Here is a 23,373-nt window from a genome sequence, read left to right as displayed (position 1 = left end):
TGTGTTGCGAGAAAGAGGCGAAGAGCTTCCTCCACACACACTAGGCGAGTTCTCGATTTCACAGATCACATCTTGCTACAATCAACTATGCTCTGCCTTCATGCAGAAAGCATTTTTATAATTACAGTAATCACTCGTGGGGGGAAATATGATAGGTTATGTATTTACATATGTTGTCGTACTTAAATGTATAACCTGTAAGTATATTGTCGTACTTTACAAATTACGTACGAACGCTATGGTGAATCTCAGTATTCAGATGATGAGGAAATGGAGTTACATGAACATATTTTGTTCATGAAAAGAAAAAGTAGGCCTAAAATAAAGGCCAGAAATGTCTGAAAATCACATTGTATCTTACGAAAATAAGGGCGAGTTTTGGACACTGGTTTCGATTTGAATGTTGATACGTTTAGGCATTATTTCAGGTTGAATGGACCACAGTTTTTTTTGCCATTCATGATATGATAGAGGATTCTTTGCTATGTTTTGATTAAAATTATGTCAACTGTTAAGACATATAGATACATTATTTCGAATGTTTAATTAATACTATTAAATCTCATAAAAATAAAATATATCGCTATTTATTTTCAGATAATCTGATATTTGTCTCCAGATCTCTTCTTTAAGTTTCGTGTTTTTATAGTTTTCATCCCATGCATCATATAAATAGGCCTACGGGTGACATCGTACAAGTTCGATAAGTGTCTGACTGGAATTATCAGCCATCTTTCCTCATTTTCAAATAAAAACAATACAATTCATCGCCACCTGTGATATCTTTTTCTACATTCAATCGTCATAAAGAGTATAAATGTCAAACATCTTTGATAAATGTGTCAAGAAAATTCGCTGAGCTACCGATTCCAGCGAGAAACTCGCGCGAGGTTTTTGCCTCTAACGAGTATCTCTTCCAGTGTGTGGACGTCCATTTGAATCCATGTTATCAATTTTTTAATTTTCTCGCAACACATTTGTCGCTGGTGAAAACTCTGCAAGTGTGTTACGGGCCTTAGTTTCGTGGTCCATTTGAATAACAAATAATAATTGTCAAAAAGATCGTAACATTCCACAGAGTTTCTATATGTGAAATAAGTTCAGGAAAGCTCAGTTCTGACACGATTTTTTCTCCATATTATGTTATAGAAGACAAATTATTGTACTTGTCATGTGACTCTTTATGATTCAAGTTTCCTCTGAGTAAAGATTCTCTTAACCGAAAGTGGATAGGTGCAATCCGCAGAGAGATTTTCTACCCTACAATGAATCATTCAGTGTGTTCAACTCATTTCGAAGATAGTTTTTACCTTTCAAACTATGCTATCACCATATACATTGCTATTGTCCTTCATCTAATCCATATCATTCATTTTCTTCAAACAGTTATTTTTTCAGTGCATACATGAATAATTATTCACCGAATTTAAAGCTACAGAAACTGCATAAGTTATAACATTTTTTTAATATAACTGATTGAAAGTAATTCTTATCTCAGTTACGAATTAATTAAACATTTGCTTATGCTACTGCTGCTACTACTACTACTACTACTACTACTACTACTACTGCTGCTGCTGCTGCTGCTGCTGCTGCTACTACTACTACAAATAATAATAATAATAATAATAATAATAATAATAATAATAATAATAATAATAATAATAATAATAATAATAATAATCCCTTTTGACTTCATGCAGCAGTTTAACCTATAGATCGAATTTAAAAGTTGACATTAATTCTTTTATTAACCGTGGTTATGAATATTCACATTCAGAGTTCCTACGAAAATGATACAAGTCTGACAGCCAGGCTTTCCGGGTATCCCAATTTAGGCGGGATTCTCCCAATTTCCTGGTTGAGTCCCGATTAAAGCGAGTCGGGATTGACAAAAAAACCCGACTTTACAGATTATTATTTAAACAAATTATGTCGGTATTTCCTGTTATCCCATATTTTTATTTAGGCCTATATATTGATTCAGATGGTAACATTGTAAACATAGAAGTTACCACGGATATTTAGTAAGTCTGTGAGGTAGCCCATCTGATTGCCGTAAAGCAACTAAACTCGCAAAATAATACCTACTTCTCCTAGTTCTACCGCATAGTTGATTAATCCGTTTCGGTCCCTGGTCGCTGCTCTCACAATTATTAAATATTTTGTACTTTGAGTGCGTTGAGTGGCAAAAAAGATAGCATTTTGATATCGTGTAAACAATTGCTGTGTTTTAAAATTTAGTAAACTATGTTTAAACATAGATTCATCGTCAGATAGTGAAACTGTTGCAGTAACGGTTACAAAGTTAGGCATAATCGCAACGACCGGGATATTATTATACCCAAAGTTAATTTAGTAGCAAATGGTTAAAACATATACGTGGTTAATAAAAGAAAAAAATAAAATGTTCATTGTACTGTGTGTCCTTTGTACTTTAGTGTTTATCACGGAGGCGAATAGGCCTTTTACATTAAAAAGCACACAAACACTACCTTGCAGAAAACTGCTATAAATTTTATGGTAAAATGTTGGTAAGACTAATGTCTTAAGTTAGCTTCTGATATTCCGATTTCCCTCGCAGAAAACCTAGCAACTCTGCTGACAGCAGAAACACGGTATTAAAGGTGTATCGCAAAGGAAGTATTGTTCCTTTACACAAAAACATTTAGCTTTAGGATACGCAATACACGTATTTAAATAGCGGTTTCGAAATCTCGCGCGTTTTCTACCAAACAAATGGCGTATTTCTGCTACTTCAATTTTGGAACATATTTCTCACTTCTCCGCTACGGCGTGGTAGGAGCTCGGTTCCCTCTTGGCAGATTTCTCGTCTGCTACTGGAGGCTAGTTGTCCCTATTTACACTTGCTATTTGTCGTTCGACTTACAGCGCGGGCACATGCGCAGTACGGATTTCGTTCCTTTCCTTTCGACATCTGCTGGGTAGAAGCCAACGAATTAGAAAGAGAAAGATATAGAGTGGTCATTGCGCCGCCATGTTTGAAGAAAATTGAACGACCGTCGGTAATGAACTAATGCGCCCAAAACAAAGTGGGCGTGGTGATAACTGACATTAGAATCATCAGCTGTCTTAATTTCGTTTGCATAACTCAGTTAAACTGAAGTGGAAAAACCTAGTATTTCGTCAAATACTTGCCAGGAACTTAATCTAAACTTATGTACGCTAAATTTAAAACACTTGAGCTATTCCTAGAAGGAATGCTTAAAAGAATAACCTAAGCAAAATTGTCATGTAGTATGACAAGAAGTCCTAGCAAATACATATACTGAAGAAAATGTTAATATTCCTAGGTTCTTTTAAATGCGACCTGCAAGATTGCCTATAAAATGAACGAGTATGATTCGGATGATTTTATTAAATTGTTTTCCCACTCTCTACACGTTGCAAAACTATTTACTATACCATAAGATATAGAATGAAAGTAGGCCCTATCTGTAGTAAACAACCTTTACCTCCAAGCTTGTAACGTGGGTGAAACATGACAAAACACGCTTTCAGTTTTTTTTTTGTTACAGTAAAGTATAATTATTATCGAAATGTGAACGTGAGGCCAACAGCCGGCTGGTCTGTCTGAGCCTTTCAAGGGCTGTGGCACCACAGATAATTATTAGTGTATAATTGAGCACCCACGTACAATAATGGGGTAAGTAGTTACGAAATATATTCATACTTACCCCATTATTGCACGTGGGTGCTCAATTATGTTCTTTCATGTCCTTCCAGTCAAAATACTAACAACAATACGACCTACCCCAGAGTTTTGCGTTATTTTGGATGCGAGTGTCGAAATACAATTTTAATATTTGATTGCTATTACTAGGTTTGAAACGAAATTGTAGCGGTTTTATCCGTATTTAGTTTAACTTTATTACTAGTGAACCATTTATTTGATTAATCGTTTGTCTTCGAAATAGGCCTACTTCTTATAAGCTACAGCTCATCGTCTTCTTGTATAAGCAGTAAGGACAGAAGGAGCAGAAATAAAGGATGCCGGTGTCGAAATACAGTTTTAATATTGTATTGCTATTTGTTTTTCACTGGGTCTGAAACGGAATTGTATTGGTTTTATCCGTATTTAGTTTAAGTACATTACCAGTGAACCATTTATTTTGTTTATGCCGGGCGTTGTTACACATTTATGCATGAAAAAAAAAATACTGCTAATTAACAAAACTATGAACTTAACTTCATAAAATTTACATGAAATATGATATATCAGTTGTCTTTTTCCTTTTGACATTGCAGTTATATGCAGCACACACAACAGGCATGTTTTTTCTTCTTTTTTTGTACTTCTTACGTCCGTTATACAACATTGTAAGCAGACGAATTTTTACAAAGGTGGGCGCTTAGCTCAGATCTGCCGTGTTTCGCGGTGGCACCGCAAAGAGCGCTGTACAGGACAACATGGCCACTCTATAGTCTTCTCCTTCTAAATCGTTGTACAAACCAGACACACCATCACACGCTTCGCAGTGTATGGTTTTCATTTCAAGATCTGCAAAACGAAAGGCTACCATGAGCCCAGTGCAGAGTGCGTGTGTAAATTGTGCGAAGGTGCCTGTGAAAGATACGACGCCCTCTCATGCAGACTAAGAATCGGATCACTAACGAATTTCTGTAGTGAATAAGCATCCATGGAACGAACACACAAAAATATGCATATTTGCCCTTTTCTACCTATTATTAATAAGGGCCGTAAGGCCTGTAACACACTTGAGTTTTCGCTAGCGAGACATGTATTGCGAGAAAGAGGCGAAGAGCCTCCTCCACACACTTGGCGAGTTGTCGATTTCACAGATCACATCTTGCTATGATCATCTATGCACTGCCTTCATGCAGAAAGCATTTTTCTGATTATAGTAATCACTCATTGCGGGAAATATTATAGGTTATGTATTTACGTATATTGTCGTACTTAAATACGAGTATATAACCTATAAGTATATTGTCATACTTTACAAATTACGTACGAACGCTGCTATATTGAATCTGAGTATTCAGATGATGAGGAAATGGAGTTACATGAACATATTTTGTTAATGAAAAAAAAGTCCCTATTTACACTAGCTTAGGTCCCTATTTACAATTGCTATTTGTCGCGCAACATCAAACGCTTTCTGTCGGCTATATGTAACATCACCGTTTACACTTGGCAGATTTGTCGTCTGCTACTCGAGGCTAGTTGTTGAGCTCGAGCAACGTGTGAATGATGTGGTGAGCCTTTTAAATGAACAAAATGGATTTTAACAACAAAAAGTAGCTGTTTTCGCTTCTGCAGGTTCAAGAGTTTTGTTAGCTTGCACTAATGAGAAGCCAAAAAAAAAAAAAAAGAAAAAAAAAAAAGAGACTGGGAAAGGAGATGGAGGTCCAGAAGGCAGGAGAAAGGGTTATTCCATGTTCTCAGTAAAGATTTCAAACTGGAACAAAATTGTCCAATAGATATTTATTATGTTAAAATGAATTGAAAGTTTAATTTTTTTTCTTCCATATTGACTCCTGATGTTCTTTATTTTTGTTTTGATGTCGGAGGGAATAGTATTGGGACGAAGAGACTCCAAATTTTTACAAATAAAATCCAGTGCATTTTCCCTCCAAATCCTATTGTGATAGTCCTTATTTCTGATGTCATAAAAGTATGGAAATTCCTCGTAAAGCTTGATTAACTTCATTACTTGGTTTTTGTTCCACTCTGACATGATGCTACAAAGCGCGCGGAAAGAGAGAAACAGCTGATTAAAAGTTGTCTGCTACTGCTTTTCCGAACCATGTTCGGGTCCTGTCGCGTCAATTTGGCTGGCCCACCTAGGAAATGTCGCACAGAAATAGAAACAGCTTCTACCAACGAGTTAGAAAAAGAAGACTATAGAGTGGCCATGTTGTCCTGTACAGCGCTCTTTGCGGTGCCACCGCGAAACACGGCAGATCTGAGCTAAGCGCCCACCTTTGTAAAAATTCGTCTGCTTACAATGTTGTATGACGGAGGTAAGAAGCCCAGAAAAACGAAGAAAAAACATGCCTGTTGTGTTTGCTGCATATAACTGCAATGTCAAAAGGAAAAAGACAACTTATATATCATATTTCATGTAAATTTTATGAAGTTAAGTCCATAGTTTTGTTAATTAGCAGCATTTTTTTTTCATGCATAAATGTGTAACAACGCCCGGCATAAACAAAATAAATGGTTCACTGGTAATGTACTTAAACTAAATACGGATAAAACCAATACAATTCCGTTTCAGACCCAGTGAAAAACAAATAGCAATACAATATTAAAACTGTATTTCGACACAGGCATCCTTTATTTCTGCTCCTTCTGTCCTTACTGCTTATAGAAGAAGATGATGAGCTGTAGCTTATAAGAAGTAGGCCTATTTCGAAGACAAACGATTAATCAAATAAATGGTTCACTAGTAATAAAGTTAAACTAAATACGGATAAAACCGCTACAATTCCGTTTCATACCTAGTAATAGCAATCAAATATTAAAACTGTATTTCGACACTCGCATCCAAAATAACGCAAAACTCTGGGATAGGTCGTATTGTTGTTAGTATTTTGACTGGAAGGACATGAAAGAACATAATTGAGCACCCACGTGCAATAATGGGGTAAGTATGAATATATTTGAATCCTCTAGATTCAAAACCCCCTAAAAACCATTTTGTTCATAATTGAGTTATGCCTACATATTGCTTGCTAAGAATGAATTCTAATGATTTATATAGTTGAATTAAAAGTGCCATTAAATTTAAAGCAAGAGGTTTGTTAAAAGTCACTGTCAGGTTGAAAATTCCCACTATTTGGAACCAGTTACTATCAAAATCCATCAATTTGTGAAAGTGGATATAGAGGATTTTGAATCTATAGGATTCATTTCGTAACTACTTACCCCATTATTGTACGTGGGTGCTCAATTGTACACTAATAATTATCTGTGGTGCCACAGCCCTTGAAAGGCCCAGACAGACCAGCCGGCTGTTGGCCTCACGTTCACATTTCGATAATAATTATACTTTACTGTAACAAAAAATCTGAAAGTGTGTTTTGTCATGTTTCACCCACGTTACAAGCTTAGAGGTAAAGCTTGTTTACTACAGACAGGGCCTACTTTCATTCTATATCTTATGGTATAGTAAATAGTTTTGCAACGTGTAGAGAGTGGGAAAACAATTTAATAAAATCATCCGAATCATACTAGTTCATTTTATAGGCAATCTTGCAGGTCGCATTTAAAAGAACCTAGGAATATTAACATTTTCTTCAGTATATGTATTTGCTAGGACTTCTTGTCATACTACATGACAATTTTGCTTAGGTTATTCTTTTAAGCATTCCTTCTAGGAATAGCTCAAGTGTTTTAAATTTAGCGTACATAAGTTTAGATTAAGTTCCTAGCACGTATTTGACGAAATACTAGGTTTTTCCACTTCAGTTTAACTGAGTTATGCAAACGAAATTAAGACAGCTGACGATTCTAATGTCAGTTATCACCACGCCCACTTTGTTTTGGGCGCATAAGTTCATTACCGACGGTCGTTCAATTTTCTTCAAACATGGCGGCGCAAAGACCACTCTATATCTTTCTCTTTCTAACTCGTTGGCTTCTACCAACGAGTTAGAAAGAGAAGACTATAGAGTGGCCATGTTGTCCTGTACAGCGCTCTTTGCGGTGCCACCGCGAAACACGGCAGATCTGAGCTAAGCGCCCACTTTTGTAAAAATTCGTCTGCTTACAATGTTGTATAACAGACGTAAGAAGTACAAAAAAGAAGAAAAAACATGCCTGTTGTGTGTGCTGCATATAACTGCAATGTCAAAAGGAAAAAGACAACTGATATATCATATTTCATGTAAATTTTATGAAGTTAAGTTCATAGTTTTGTTAATTAGCAGTATTTTTTTTTTCATGCATAAATGTGTAACAACGCCCGGCATAAACAAAATAAATGGTTCACTGGTAATGTACTTAAACTAAAGACGGATAAAACCAATACAATTCCGTTTCAGACCGAGTGAAAAACAAATAGCAATACAATATTAAAACTGTATTTCGACACCGGCATCCTTTATTTCTGCTCCTTCTGTCCTTACTGCTTATACAAGAAGACGATGAACTGTAGCTTATAAGAAGTAGGCCTATTTCGAAGACAAACGATTAATCAAATAAATGGTTCACTAGTAATAAAGTTAAACTAAATACGGATAAAACCGCTACAATTTCGTTTCAAACCTAGTAATAGCAATCAAATATTAAAATTGTATTTCGACACTCGCATCCAAAATAACGCAAAACTCTGGGGTAGGTCGTATTGTTGTTAGTATTTTGACTGGAAGGACATGAAAGAACATAATTGAGCACCCACGTGCAATAATGGGGTAAGTATGAATATATTTCGTAACTACTTACCCCATTATTGTACGTGGGTGCTCAATTATACACTAATAATTATCTGTGGTGCCACAGCCCTTGAAAGGCTCAGACAGACCAGCCGGCTGTTGGCCTCACGTTCACATTTCGATAATAATTATACTTTACTGTAACAAAAAAAAAACTGAAAGCGTGTTTTGTCATGTTTCACCCACGTTACAAGCTTGGAGTAAAGGTTGTTTACTACAGGTAGGGCCTACTTTCATTCTATATCTTATGGTATAGTAAATAGTTTTGCAACGTGTAGAGAGTGGGAAAACAATTTAATCAAATCATCCGAATCATACTCGTTCATTTTATAGGCAATCTTGCAGGTCGCATTTAAAAGAACCTAGGAATATTAACATTTTCTGCAGTATATGTATTTGCTAGGACTTCTTGTCATACTACATGACAATTTTGCTTAGGTTATTCTTTTAAGCATTCCTTCTAGGAATAGCTCAAGTGTTTTAAATTTAGCGTACATAAGTTTAGATTAAGTACCTAGCACGTATTTGACGAAATACTAGGTTTTTCCACTTCAGTGTAACTGAGTTATGCAAACGAAATTAAGATAGCTGACGATTCTAATGTCAGTTATTACCACGCCCACTTTGTTTTGGGCGCATAAGTTCATTACCGACGGTCGTTCAATTTTCTTCAAACATGGCGGCGCAATGACCACTCTATATCTTTCTCTTTCTAACTCGTTGGGTTTGTAGTACGGTCTCTTCCACTCGTCGGACAGCATGGCCTCTGTTGTATAGAAGTCGCTCCATATTTGTGACCTCCTCGTTCGGAATTCCTGTAGGAGATTCTCGTACTGGGCAGTGGACGGGAGCAGTAGTTGGTGTCTCAAATCTTCGATAAAGAAACGTTCCCTTGACATTTCGTAGCATAGTCGTGATGGAGCATATTTTGATATGGATAGGGCTCTTTTAATAAATGTTACCTTCACTCGTTCTATGCGTTTTAAATTGCTGTTTGTAAGGTTTTCCCATATGATGTTCAGACCATAGTGCAATATAGGGCTAATTTTGACTTTGAATAATGTCATGGCTGTCTCTAGCGATAATTTGCTTACATGCTGTATTTCATGCATTGCTTTTATAGCATGTATGGTTCTTTCATTTACATGTTGTGTATACGTATCCCCATGCGTTTGGAGGGTGATTCCTAAGTACTTGAATTGGGTTACATTTTGTAGCTCCCTGTGCTCCAGACGGAATGTATCTTCAGTTGCTATTCTTCCTCCGCGACGGAAGATCATGAATACGGTTTTGTCTACATTGATGGCTAATTCGTTCTCTGGGGCACATATTGATAACTGGTCTAGGGAGGACTGAAGCTTTTGCCGTGATGTGGACGCTAGGGCCATGTCTTCGGCATATATATACATGCTGACTCCATCTAGCTTGACAGTGTTCACAATATGAGCTCTTGCTACAATGAATAACGTGGGGCTTAGCGGGTCGCCTTGCAACAACCCGATACTTTGCTCTATGGGTTCTGAGAATGTGACGCTGTCGTCGATTACCAAGCTGTTGTTGTGCAGTATGTTGTTTACTATTCTGGTGACGTAATGACCTGTTCCAATCATCGAGCCTAGTTTCTTTATTATCATGTTTCTGTTTATGGTGTCATACGCTTTGCTGTAATCCACGAAAACTGTATACAGCTTTCCTTTTGGATGTCGCAGTGCATCTTGTATGTCTTCTTGGAGGCATCGGACAGCTTGAATGGTCGATCTTCCTTCCCTGAATCCAAATTGTTCCTCGGGGATACTCGGGTCTATCACTTCTGCCAAGCGATCTGTTATTATTTTCGTGAAAGTTTTCAACAGCACATCTTCCAAGGCAATACCTCTGTAGGCGTCTGGATTCTTGGGGTCTCCCTTTCCTCTATACAGCATTTTTATTATTGCTGTTCTCCACTGTGCAAGGATTTGCCCTGGTGCTCTATTTGGTCTGCTCATTTTTATGGTATGTATGACCTCCTCTTCAGTAATGGGTTCGAAGCCTACAGCTGGTGATGGATCAATCTTGGGGCGTGTATCTTTCGACCCTACAATGCTACTTAGGTGTTGCGTCCATGTCTGTATTGGTATTGTCTTCGGGAATCTGGGATTCTGTTGGCGTAATGCTTTGTATGGATCCGATTCTGCTTCTTCTACTAACTTCTTTTCTTTGGTCAGATGGTATGTTGTTTTTGTCTCTCTTACAGTCTCTTTATATTCTCGCCTTTTGTCGGCGTAATTCCTGTAGGCTTCTTCTGTCTTCAACTCCCTTGCTGAGTGTAGTGCGTTGAGTTTGGCTTTCCTTTGACTATAGCATTCGGCATTGAACCATGGTTTAGCTGTCCTTGTAGAGGTATTGTTTTTATGGTGAGGGATGGCTTCTTTCATGCGTTTTTCGGTAGTCTCCAGTGCGATATCCACGTCTCCTTCTTGGATGATGCTAATTACATTTTCCAAGTCCTTTTCCTGAATCTTTCCTACATCTAATTTCCTTGGGATTTGGCTCTAGAAGTATCCGAGGTTCCATAGGTATTTCCAAGCTGTAGAATGGTTTCTACGGGTGAGTGTTTCCTCACAGGAACATTAGTGATAACCTTGTGAGATATTACTTTGGTTCCTTCATTTACAAAAACCAGATCGATGGTGCTGCTGCCATTTAGGCTATAGTAAGTTTTCTCTGTTATGTTATTCACAACTGAGAGCCCTTCACTATTTATATAGGAGAGTACATTTTCTGTTTTAGCTAGTGGGGTATCCAGACGGCAATTTAGATCGCCTACTATAAGCAGGGGCTCGTACCTTGGCACTTTAGCTATTGCTTCTTCAATTTCATCTATAATTTCCTTTTCCTTGAGATATGGTTGGAAATACCCACACATAATCCATATGGGTTCACATTTCACAAGCAATATGTTCTCCGTTTTATGAAGTGTCTGAAAGGGTGTCAACTTTGGTTTTAGTAGCAGCGATATCCCGCCTCTGGGTCTGCCTCTGCTTCCCTGTGTTGCGAAGCTGTGGATAGCGTAGAAATTCAGATTGCGCCATTCTTACATTAGATATGTTTCTGTTAACATACCTGCGTCGTATTTTTGAAATATGTCTTGTGTAAGCATTGATGTTGCATTTATTAGTCCCTCGCAGTTCCATAGAAATGTAAGTATTGATTCATCCCTGCTCCGGGTTGTCATCAGGCGAGTCCTGTCGGCTGTCTTGGTTCTTCTTTGGTGGCTGTTACGCATCAAATTCTGCTGTGGGGTATTGCGTGCCCGTTCTGCGTGAGAAGCGAAATCGCCTTACGAGGATCCCCTTAGGCCAATATTCGGGCTTCTCAGTTTCTTCTAAGTTCTGCATTGGTATTCCTATTTTGAATGCTTTGTTCATTCCCATTGTTCTTAGTTCCTCACATACTACGTCTTGCTGTATCCCTTTTCTGCTGAGGAAACTCTTTATTTTCTCTGTAGTTGTATGCTGTGAGAGGCGCACCAGGTAAAGCCATGCTCTTGCCACTCCACCTTCTATCAGGTTGTCTTCAGTGTCTCCTGTACCAATTGTGTGCGATCGCTGTTGTTGTCGTCGTCTCTTCCTATAGATCACCTCGATGAATTGTTTCTCCTCCTCTTCCGCTGCGATGTTAGTGTTCTCGGTTTCTGGTTCCGTGTGTTTTGGCTCGTCTTCTGCAGCGTTGTGGTCGCTGTTTGTTGGTTGTGCTGCCTTTCTGCCTTTTGCTTCACTAGACTTGTCGTGTTTTCTTTTCATTTGTAAGTTTCTCTGCTGGGCTTTTGATTACCGAGCTGCGTGCGAGCTGCGAAGACCGTTCTTCACGAGTTGCACGTAGTGGTCTTTCGTCTTTCAGCTTATTTATGGCTTCTGCCATTGCGTCTAGCTCATGTTCATATCCATTCTTAAGATTTCCATTTCTTTTTGCATGCTCTTTCCTGTTTTGTACGTCATGTAGTCTTGCTCACAGTTATAGCATAACCACATCAGCTTGGATTTCTTTTTATTGGTTGATCTTAATGCATTGAATTGGCCTTGCTGTAACTCAGTGCATGATAGGTGGTGCCATCTCTGGCACAGTCCGTCGCAAGTGATGACTGATTCATCCTCTACCCTCAGCTGGCAGATGGGACAAGTGTCTTGATTGTCTCTCGTCTCACATTCGTTGGTCTTCGTCATGGTTTCTTGGTTGCTTGCATCTGGCATGGTATCCAGTAGGCAGTGATAAAATGGCGGCCCGTGTTCCGCTAGCCACGCGTATATATATATATATATACTTTCCCCTTTCGTGTGGGGTCCTGAGAGGGCTTCGTATTACTAATATTTCTGCGTGTCTGTTACTATTCACTTTTCACTGTTCACTATACACTAGCATTTCCGCGTCTCTTCATATGAACGTTAATTTATAGCACATTGACGTGACGTCACTCCACTCCACAGTTCCATTAGTTTATTAGATCACGATGGCAGTGACACAGTCTACTGTTCCTAGTACTCACAGCGCTCCAAGCGGCTAGCAACTATTGCGAGAATTGCAGGGTACAGGCACAGTCTACTATATACAGTCACGAAGGTTGAGTTTTGAGGGCGCTAGAAACTATAGACTGTGACGGTACTATTTTGCATTGCCTGTAATGAGGCGATCCTAGTGGTGAGCAACTACCTAATGTTTGCATATTCACTACGTATTGAGCTTCGCGACTAGACTATACTAGCACAGTCTACTATATACAGTCGCGAAGCTCAATATGTAGTAAAAATGCAAACATGGGTAGTTGCCCACCAGTAGGATCGCTACTATCGCCTCATCATCGCAGATCTCTCTCCTAGCATACGACAAAATATGTTACACTTTCGTTGTCGTGTTCTTTTTTGAAAAATTAACACCTTCCTTCCATTATTGAAATATCAAATGCTTAAAGTTAATTTATTATTTTAATAAAGTATATTAAATTCCACCATAAACTCGAAGATACCTGCAAGAAATAGGTTAATATTATTTTTGTTTGTGCAAAACGAACTGAAATTTACTATAATCGCTTCACTCATTCAAGATTATAGCGATAATTAACTATGAAACCAATAAATATTAATTTGCATTTCCCTTTACAACAATAATAATGGAAATATGAATTAATGGAGTAACTTACGTGTACTGGTACTTGTAGTGTGGGCTTACGTAGTTAACAAAGTGGGATGAGGTTAAGCAATAATAATCACACCAGAATTGGAAATAAAACGTGATCAATAAATTTTATTGTAACAGATTTTTTCTACGTCTCTAGTAAAGTAACAAATAAAAATAACAACAAAATTAACAGCTATAGTTAAAAACATATCCTTTGAAAAAAAAAAAGTACAATAATAATCCCACCAGAATTGAAAATAAAACGTGATCAATAAATTTCATTAAAACAAACTTAATTTTTCTACGTCTCTTGTAAAATATTATTATTCCAATTATTGTATTTTAGCCATTAACATTTTCATTACAACCAATAACGAACATTTCACAAGCATCAATGTGAAAGAAGCAACGAGCTAGCACTCGATGGAAATACGACACAGTCCAAAGTCGACCGTGGACAGTCTATTGTTTCTAGTTGCTAACCGCTTGGAGCGCTTTATGACGAGATTTGCAAAAAATCACCTCAAGCTTCGAGAGTGTATATTGTAGACTGTGATACTAGACTGTGGTATAGATTTGTGATCCATGGTGTATAACAGGTGGGAAGTTTTCGCCGCCATATATATCACGGATTCATCTCTGCATCTTTCAACATTTGGCTCCCCTGTGTTCGTAGTGTACTCAGTGAGCTCACTGACTATGCCATAATGTTTATGGTTGTGTTGTGCTTTGCCAACTCATCTGCAAAGAAAATGTTAATTATATCTAAAGCAATTTTAATTTTCTGCCGATAGAACATGTTAAAAGAAGTGGACATTTGTGTGTGGTGACTGTATTCTCAGTGTGTCATTTTTAGTAAGAAGTTTTTTCTAATTGAAATTTCTTTAAAGTTTAATTTGAAAATGGCGTGTGTCAGTGGAACGACAGGTAACGAAGCAGCGCAGAAGTTTCTAGAATCACTACAAAATGACTTGAAAAATCTGTCGATAGAAACGAAAAAGAAGTTTCCTCAAATAAAGGAAGTAAGTGAATGAAATGTCATTCATTGATGTCAATCTGGCGTAATTTTAATCTCTTGAGAAATTGAGGTTATGTTGCTGTTTAATAATAGTAATAGTAATAATAATAATAATAGAGCGTCCAGTAGGCATTATGGTCTTATTTAGGTTAGAAGTTTTCTTATTGTAACAACTTGAATATTGCTTGAACGCTTAGAGGAAGCAACGTTTTATTGTAAGGCGTATGCGTTACATGTTATGGTGTTGTATTGTTATTTTGTGTATTTCTGGACCACATTTTTGTTTAAATTAATTTTTAGAATGAGTAAATATAGTTTTGTGCATTTGAAATGATCACGAGAAACATTATGGTGTCTTAAATTAAAAATCGTCAGATTCTGACATTGATTTGGTGTGCGATTCAGAGACTTTGCTACAATTATATTTGCAATTACTACTTTGATAAGTTTTTGAATAACTTTTAGAATATAAATTATTGTTTAGGCCTATGGAGTTGCGAATTGACCTAGGTACCAAACTGAACTGCAGGTAATTACATCACCATACACACACACACACACACACACACACACACACACACACACACCTATTATACTTTAATAAAATTTTCAACGTATTCTTATAATTGACATATTGTCATCCTCCTTATACTCTAATGGGAAAGTATGTGCCTGAACCTCTATTGTGAAAATATGACGGTCAGGCCGATGCTTACAACGTAATTATCAAACTGCAAATTGAACCATACGCGTTATCCATCAATATGTAAATACTGAATATACGGGATACCGAATATTATATTAATAGCTTATTGTGATAGTTGGTAGGGTGAGCTCACCAGTAGTTGACCAGTTAAGGAACATTAGTTTGTTAAATCTCCATTTTGTTTGTAGGCTAGATAAAGTCACAAGGAAAAGATTTCTACAGTAAAAGAATAATGAAATGTTGACAAAAGCAATGGTGCTATTCAATATTTGTTTAAAGCAATGTAACATGATGAAATTTATTTTTAAACTAGCGGTTTACAAAAATACCACTAGTTGACCGCAATGTGTCAGTAAATGACCAGTTCTCGACCAGTAGTTGACCACTACTAAAACAAATTAGATATAGCTATTTTAACAGAGAAGACACACTTATATTCTGTTACATAAAAATGCACTTCAACCAAGATTTTAACCTGTAACTGAAAATATGAATCCCATAAGTGTCTTTTTTTTATAGTTTTCCTGCAGTCAGGAAAAAATACACCGCACTGTATCCTGAGATATCGCTAGTATCAGTATCTTCTTGTGCCAGCCACATGAACACTTTTCCAGACACCTGTTGAGCAAATACATCAAAATCTTTTTCCTCTTTCTTTACCACTTTTTCCACTAAGTAAATAGCAAGTTTTCCTTGCTATATATTTCACAATGCCCCAAGATCCGTATTTCACATGGTTCTCATCACCACTGATTTGGTTGTTGCCATCTTCCTGAGAAATGTTCAAAGGGATGTCATCAGAGTCCGATGATGAAGTGTGGAATTCTAGCTCTAACTTAGAGCTATCTGACTGAGAGGCCTTTGGTTTTTTTATGATTTTTCCTATCAGGCCTTCCGTGATTACTTCAGTTTCTTTTCTCTTGTCTTTTCCTCGCACTGTTTTTTCTTTCTTCCTTCCATAGTTCTTTATTTTTGTTAACATATAAATCCTAATGATGTTATAGCCACTGTTACTCGTAATATCATGTGGTAAACTCATTTTTCCTCAATCTGCATTTCTTCTCCATTTTGCTGTGCTTCTTCAACATTAACTTACTGTTTTTAACAAGTCAATATGGCACCATCAGCAGTGTTAGAATTATTGGGTTGTATGCATCTTTTCCATAATTTTAACAATTGTAGGAGAGTTCAGATGCCACGTCATCTCCAGTTCATTTTTCATTAGCTGCAACAGTTCTGAATTCTTCAGTGCATCCAGCTTTCATAGTCGATTCCAAATACAACTGATATTTCACATTAAGCTTTGCTGGTTGAGGTTCACAGTTCCATTTCCATCAACACACACAAACTCAAGGCTCATACATCGAGAATAATCTACTGCGTTTGCATAAAATGGAAAGATGCTGTATTTACGGAAACCATTCTGAAGCGGCTCTTTCATTGAACGTTCTCTCTAGTCACTGACCAAAATTTATTTTTTATACTGCACATCCCTAATACTCATATGGCAAATCCTCAACTGCATTTTTCCATCGAGTTTTTAAGAGCTCAATATCAGCAGGTTGTAGAATGTGTGTAGCATTTATAAACAAGGCAAACAGAAGAATTTTATTTTCTGCACACAATTTGGCAACTATGGTGACCGTCAATTTAGGATGAGGCATTCTATCCTTCAGCTTATTTTTTAAATTTATTTTAGTAGGTTATTTTACGACGCTTTATCAACATCTTAGGTTATATAGCATCTGAATGAGATGAAGGTAATAATGCGGTGAAATGAGTCCGAGGTTCAGCTCCGAAAGTTACCCAGCATTTGCTCATATTGGGTTGTGGGAAAACCCCGAAAAAACCTCAACCAAGTAACTTGCCCCGACCGGGAATTGAACCCGGGCCACCTGGTTTCGCGGCCAGACGCCTAACCGTTACTCACAGGTGTGGACTTCAGCTTAGTCAGGATAGAATGTAGTATTCCATATTTTCTTACAATTTTCGAATTGGAATAGAGTCATTTGAGCATCCTTAACTCCATTATTTTAGGATTATTTTATATATTTGAAGAAATTTTTTCCATTTTTTGAAGATATATAAACAAATTCCATTTGAGCGTGACACAAACTCTCAACCTTTCTTTGTAATAATTGCAATCAAGCACGAAATAATCATTGTATTACGGTTTCTATGAATTATAATTATTAACAAGAGTCAGCACTTCATTATTAATTGAATTAAACATACAGAAGTAATGATTTATTTGCAAATGATTGGTAAAATGGCAAACTTACCAGTGTTAATTATATAACCACGTGTGGCTTACAGCTGTTTTGGTCTATACTGTACACCATCATCAGAGCCTATTAGATCCTGGCGTCATCTAGATATTGCTGCCTGTTGTAGGGATGTGTTTGCATGTTGAAAAGTGGAGTCAAATAGTGAGTGTGTTCTGAAATTGATCTGTGTGTTGAGAATTTGATTAGGGTGTGTTTTAGTGTGTCTGTATATTTCGTATTGTTTTAGTGTGTTTGAGTTTTTGGTTTTCGGTTTGTATGTGTAGGATTTCCATGTCTGTATTTATGTTATTGTATGTATGGTTAGCATTAGTTATGTGTTTGGCATATGTAGATGTATTGCTTTAATGTGTTCTTTGTAGCGTGTTTGGAATGATCTGCCTGACTGTCCAATGTAGAATTTGTCGCAACTGTTACATTTGAGTTTGTATATGCCTGTATGGTTATATTTATTTGTTTGTGTTGTTTGTGTGTTGAGATGTCTTTGTACTGTGTTTTCTGTTCTGTATGCTATCTTGTATTTCTGCTTTCTGAATGAAGATGCGATCTTATGTGTGCTTTTGTTTTCGTATGTTAGTATGATCTATTTCTTGTGTTTGTGTTGTGTTTTGTGTGTTTTTGTGTTAAGTTTTTGTTTTGTCTTTCTTATTATGTTGTCTATTATGTTTGGATTGTAACCATTTTCTTGTGCTATGTATTTGATTGTGTTCACTTCTTCATTGTAGTGTTGTTGGCTCATGGGTATGTTGAGTAATCTGTGTACCATTGTCCTGAATGCAGCATGTTTGTGTTGTATGGGGTGATTGGATGTGTTGTGTATGTGTGTGGTGGCGGTGGTGGTTGGTTTTCTGTATATTTTGAAAGTATGTTTGTTGTCAACTTTTGTTATTGTGATGTCTAGGAAATTTATGGAGTTGTTATTTTCAAGTTCCAGTGTGTATTGAAGTTTTGGGTGTATTTCGTTTATGTATTGGTGTAGTTTGTGTATTTGTCGTTTGTTTCCTTTGTATAGTATGAGCTGTGCCAGTATATTATGTTGTCTGCATAACTTATTTGTTGTGGTCATTGTTGAGTGTGTATGTTTGTTCTATGTTGTGTAAAAATATCCCCGCTAGTATGCTAGAAATGGGTGATCCCATGGGCAAACCTTTGGTTTGGGTGTAGTGATGATGGTGTAAAGTATACACCGAAATAGCTGTAAGCCACACGTGCTTATATAATTAACACTAGTAAGTTTGCTATTTTATCACTCATTTGTATTTAAGTGTTAAAAGTAGTGTACGCAAGATTCAAGATGGATTTATTTGCCGTAAATGTGCATTCAAATATGTGATTTCTAATAAATAATTTCGCGCTCTTAAACCACAGACTTCTTGGTGCCTATTCTCCCACATACGTGTTGTTACACAATCAGTGTTATCATATTAACAAAATTCGGATCATAACGAAAAAAATGACAGACAACAAGCAGAGATTCGTGAGATTTTTATTTTTCGTGAAAATGTCGCATTTTCATGGAATGACCTAGTGCCATGTTTTCATGATAAATACAGAGGCATAAATGTTCAGGAGTGTCAGCCCTAAGACAGATGTGTTGTGGACGAAGTTCACCACATCTTGTCAATCCAATTTTAAATTCTGGGTAGGCCTAATTGTTTTGAAACTGTTTGTGGATTTCACTTACAGTAAGAAACAGGTACTGCTTTTGTATCTTCTCTTTTTCACCTTCTGAATGAATGATGACATAATACTTGGTCCCAGGCATTTGATAGGATATGCTGTTATTGTTATAGAAAGCTGTAACAGCAGGTTTAACATTTTTTGTAATTGCTCTCTTGCTGCATTGTGATCTGGCAGTCTTCAGTGTTGCAACAATTGCCGGAACAATGTCCAGTGCTAGTTTAGTTGCAACTGCAACACATTTTCTAGGGTTATGAGGAAGGCCACGCTTTGTCCTTGCTACAACGTTTCCAAACGAAGAAGGTGACTTATAGCTTTTTGATGGAGATGCGACTGCTGAAGACGAAGCAGGACTTTGCATCTTCTTTTTCTCTCTATGTGCTCTTTGCTCTATTCTACGTTTCTTCCTCTGTTCTTCTTTCTCATCAAAGGTCATTGAACTCTTCCTTTTCTCTCTTCTCTGTCTTTGCATACTGGTTTGCTTACTTTTAAACTCTTCATAGTTCCCCTCTTTTTTCAGCCTTTCAATCTGTTTTCTTTTCCGTTCTGCTGCTGTTTGAGACATTTTACCACTGGAAAAGTTAGGTTATGAATGGACTGGTGTTTGTTTTTTGTCTTTTCTTTTCATGTAAATGAAGTATCACACTTCACTGCAGAAAGAAAATAAATTAAACATAGCTGGCAAGAACTGTGAAATTCAGTGTGACTTACATAACAAGTTAATAAAAAATTATTATATTGAAGGCAAAGTATCTAAAGTTAGAAATCATATATTTTATAACTTTAGGCCTACTCTTACTAATAAAAGAACATGATAATTTACAAGAGATTACCTCTAAGCATTATGCATAGAACCTGAAAATTCGCAAATTTTTGTGACTTACACAACAACTACACCTTAGTTAAACAATTAGCTTTATTTCATGCATTCCTTGCCAAAACTAACTTACTTTTTAGTTCAGTGTGAATAAAAATAGCTGTATTTCAACTTATTGTGGTAAGTAATATTTACTTATAACTCTTAAACGTTCTACATGCTTTTACTCTGGGTATAATCTTCAATACTTCAGTTTGATGACACTTTCCTCCAATCTGACAACAGTGCTGTCAATTGTGTTCAGAATTTAGAACTATGTCGTATGTTTCTGGAAGCTTCAATGTCTAGGCAACATTATTTTTTAGTGTTACCAGCTTTAACATAGTACTTCAAAAGTTTCAATGTGGGTATATATTTTCATGAAGTTCACCTATAGCCCAATAACCTTTTTTTGGAGTATGAATTGAATCCGTTTATGACTGTCCCATGCTATAAGTTAACTGCTGGAATGAACCCTTGTTTAAGATGTAATATTGAGGGAAAAAATATTCTCATATTTCGGCCAGTGCTTGGGACTTGTGCCCACCCAACAATTACAATGACTTTGTTGACCTACAGTCAGTAGCAAAATCATCCTAATCACACATTGCGGTGTCCTTGTACTGGCTGGACATTTACTTCTGCTGAGACATGTGAACGTGAGGCCTGCAGTTGGATGGCCCTCTTTGAGTTGTTACAACACGGATTTTCCTGTCTGTGACTGTGATGTAATTGAACGCATTGGTTTTAACAGAATTTCAGTAGAATTGTTTAAATTGGGCAATATTTTCTGAACTGCCATTGATTTCTGTGTACACTTCTTGAAGTTACATTAGAAAAGAAAGAAATCTGGGCATGGACCATTCCATGAAAAAGTGGACAGAATTTTGTAAAAGAGTCACAATTTGGAGAAAGAAAATAATGACTGTTTCTGACTTGAAAGAAGGATAGTTATTGAATTGTTATCAGATTCTAAAAAATTAAAATATAAACGAATGAGAGACAATGCTCATCAGAAGAAATGTCAGGAAGAAAAAAGAACTTGCTTCCATACAGCAACTACCTTAGCAAGAAATGTCGCCATTAGGTTTGTATCAGTCCATTCCGTCACTCAGAAAGGCAGTCAGCAGAGTGAAGAAGTCAGTGCTTAAAAGTCCATCGAAGCAACAAGCTTTACTCGTGAAATTAACATCGAAAATTCAACCTGCATGTAAGAAGACTGAAGGCAGCAAACGTGGGTCCCAAAAAGTTATTAGAAAAGAAAAATTAGCTCGTGTAGATACAACTTTTATTGCAGAGATGACATTAGTTACCAGGTTCTGGGGAAAAGTGATGCAAAGTCTGTCAAAGAGCCAAAAAACAGGCAAGTGACATATTATTCTCCAGAAGAAATGCGTGGTTGTTATTGTAAAGGAAGCCTTTCAGTTGTTTGCAGAAGAAAATGCTAAGGGCAGTGAAAGAGTTGGGCTAAGCAAGTTTTATGAATTACGACCTCATGTGCACTATTCATAAGTTTACGTCACAATGTTTGTGTCTGCCACTATCATATGTCAGTTTCTCTTATCACATCCTCCTACCCTGTACAATGGAAATATGTTCTTGTTCGACCTCTCCCTAAAGTCACTCAGCCTACCACTCCTACCGACTACAGACCAATAAGTATTCCTCCGACATTATCTAAAGTACTAGAACGTATATTCCACAGGCAGCTCACTGACTACCTGGACTCGTATAATCTCCTTGACCCACTCCAGTCTGGTTTCAGACCAAATCATAGCACCTCTACTGCCCTACTTAACATTACTGAAGATGCTCATGAAGCTATGGACTGTACTATCACTACTGGACTTTTTTCGAGCATTTGAGACTATTGACATTGATATTCTTATTGCAAAGCTGAAAATGTTGCATTTTTCAGACACGGCAATCATGTGGATGGAGTGTTTACCTTAGCAATCGTCATCAATGTGTGTCTCACAATAATCGGTTTTCTTCATGGTGAGATGTGAAGGCAGGAATTCCTCAAGGATCTGTACTAGGGCCTCTACTTTTTGCTATTTACATTAACGACATCTCTACTGCCCTTAAACATTGTCAGCATCATCTCTATGCATATAATCTTCAGATATATATACATTCACGACCAAACTCACTTAATGATAGCCTATCAAAATTAAATCATGATTTTACGTTAGTCAGCAGCTGGGCTAGAAAATGCGGGCTAAACCTTAATCCCGGGAAAACGCAAGTAATTCTACTAGGACATCAAAGATTACTATCTTCCACCAGCGTTAATACACTTTTGCCATTGATTTTAAATAATATTATAATACCATTCAGTACTATCATTACAAGCATAGGTTTCCATTTCGACTCGAATCTCAGCTGGAATGCACAGGTAAAATATGTCTGTAAGAAAACTTTCTCAATCTTGCATTCACTGAAAGGACTGAAAAATTTCTTTCCTTTTAGACTGAAACAGATCTTGATTCAGACCCTGGTGATGCCTTACTTTGACTATTACAATATTTTGTGTAGTGACCTTAGTGTTGAATTGTCATTGAGGCTTGAGCGTATTATAATATTTGTGTCCATTTCATTTTTAACAGCTGTCGCTATGATCATGTCTACGAGTATTTCTTACAATTATCTTGGCTTCGTTTACGAGAGAGACGTTCAGTTCATTCACTCAGATTTTAAATAATTCCACACCTCTTTACCTAGTTCCTCGCTTCACACTTTTAGCATCCCACCACAATCGTGAAACACGTTCACAGCATAACCTTGTTCTATCAATTCCTTATCATCAAACATCTCTCTACTTTGCTTCCTTCACAATATGCACAGCCCGTTCCTGGAATTCCTTGTCACAGGAAATCAGGAGCAGTCAGAGTCTAAAATATTTTAAGTACACTCTACTTAGAAATGTTTTTATTGAACAGAACTAGACTCTCGCGGAAGTTTCTAAATAGTCTTAAATGACCAAGTTGTTATTTTTTCTCCTCTCTTTTTTTCTTTTCCTTTTTTATTATCTTGATATGTTAATCATTTGTATCTGTATGCCATTTAGTACGATTTTGCTATTCAACATTTTATGTCTTGTAACCCACATGTATTTTCCTATTAGTATATTAACTGTATACTATATCTCAAGTGAATTAATCGTCGAATTTATCTCCAGCATTTTAGGTCTTATAAAAAAAGAAAAAAAAAGAGAGAGAGAGAGAGAGTGTTTTTTTTATTAACTGCATGC

General features: G+C 36.9%; 1 protein-coding gene across 17 annotated transcripts in view; it reads left to right on the top strand.

Moving 5' to 3' along the window:
• The first annotated feature begins 14,236 nt into the window (after positions 1–14,236).
• The window catches only part of mon2 (Mon2 homolog, regulator of endosome-to-Golgi trafficking), a 272,572-nt gene continuing 263,435 nt past the window's right edge, over positions 14,237–23,373 (top strand). For 10 of the 17 annotated variants that reach the window (XR_011334645.1, XR_011334644.1, XR_011334643.1 and 7 more), the window contains exon 1: positions 14,238–14,597. Coding sequence is in view for 9 of the 17 variants with exons in the window: in XM_069838580.1 (XP_069694681.1) it covers positions 14,478–14,597 (120 nt within the window). In the remaining 8 variants the exon portion in view is untranslated. Of the gene's footprint in view, positions 14,598–23,373 lie in introns of all 17 variants that reach the window. The other 7 variants (XR_011334650.1, XR_011334648.1, XR_011334647.1 and 4 more) reach the window with 1 other exon arrangement.

The sequence above is a fragment of the Periplaneta americana genome, chromosome 10 (genome assembly GCF_040183065.1).
Source record: "Periplaneta americana isolate PAMFEO1 chromosome 10, P.americana_PAMFEO1_priV1, whole genome shotgun sequence".
Taxonomy (NCBI): Eukaryota; Metazoa; Arthropoda; class Insecta; order Blattodea; family Blattidae; genus Periplaneta; species Periplaneta americana.
Note: the sequence above shows the minus strand (reverse complement) of the source record. Positions and strands in the feature narration are given on the sequence as shown.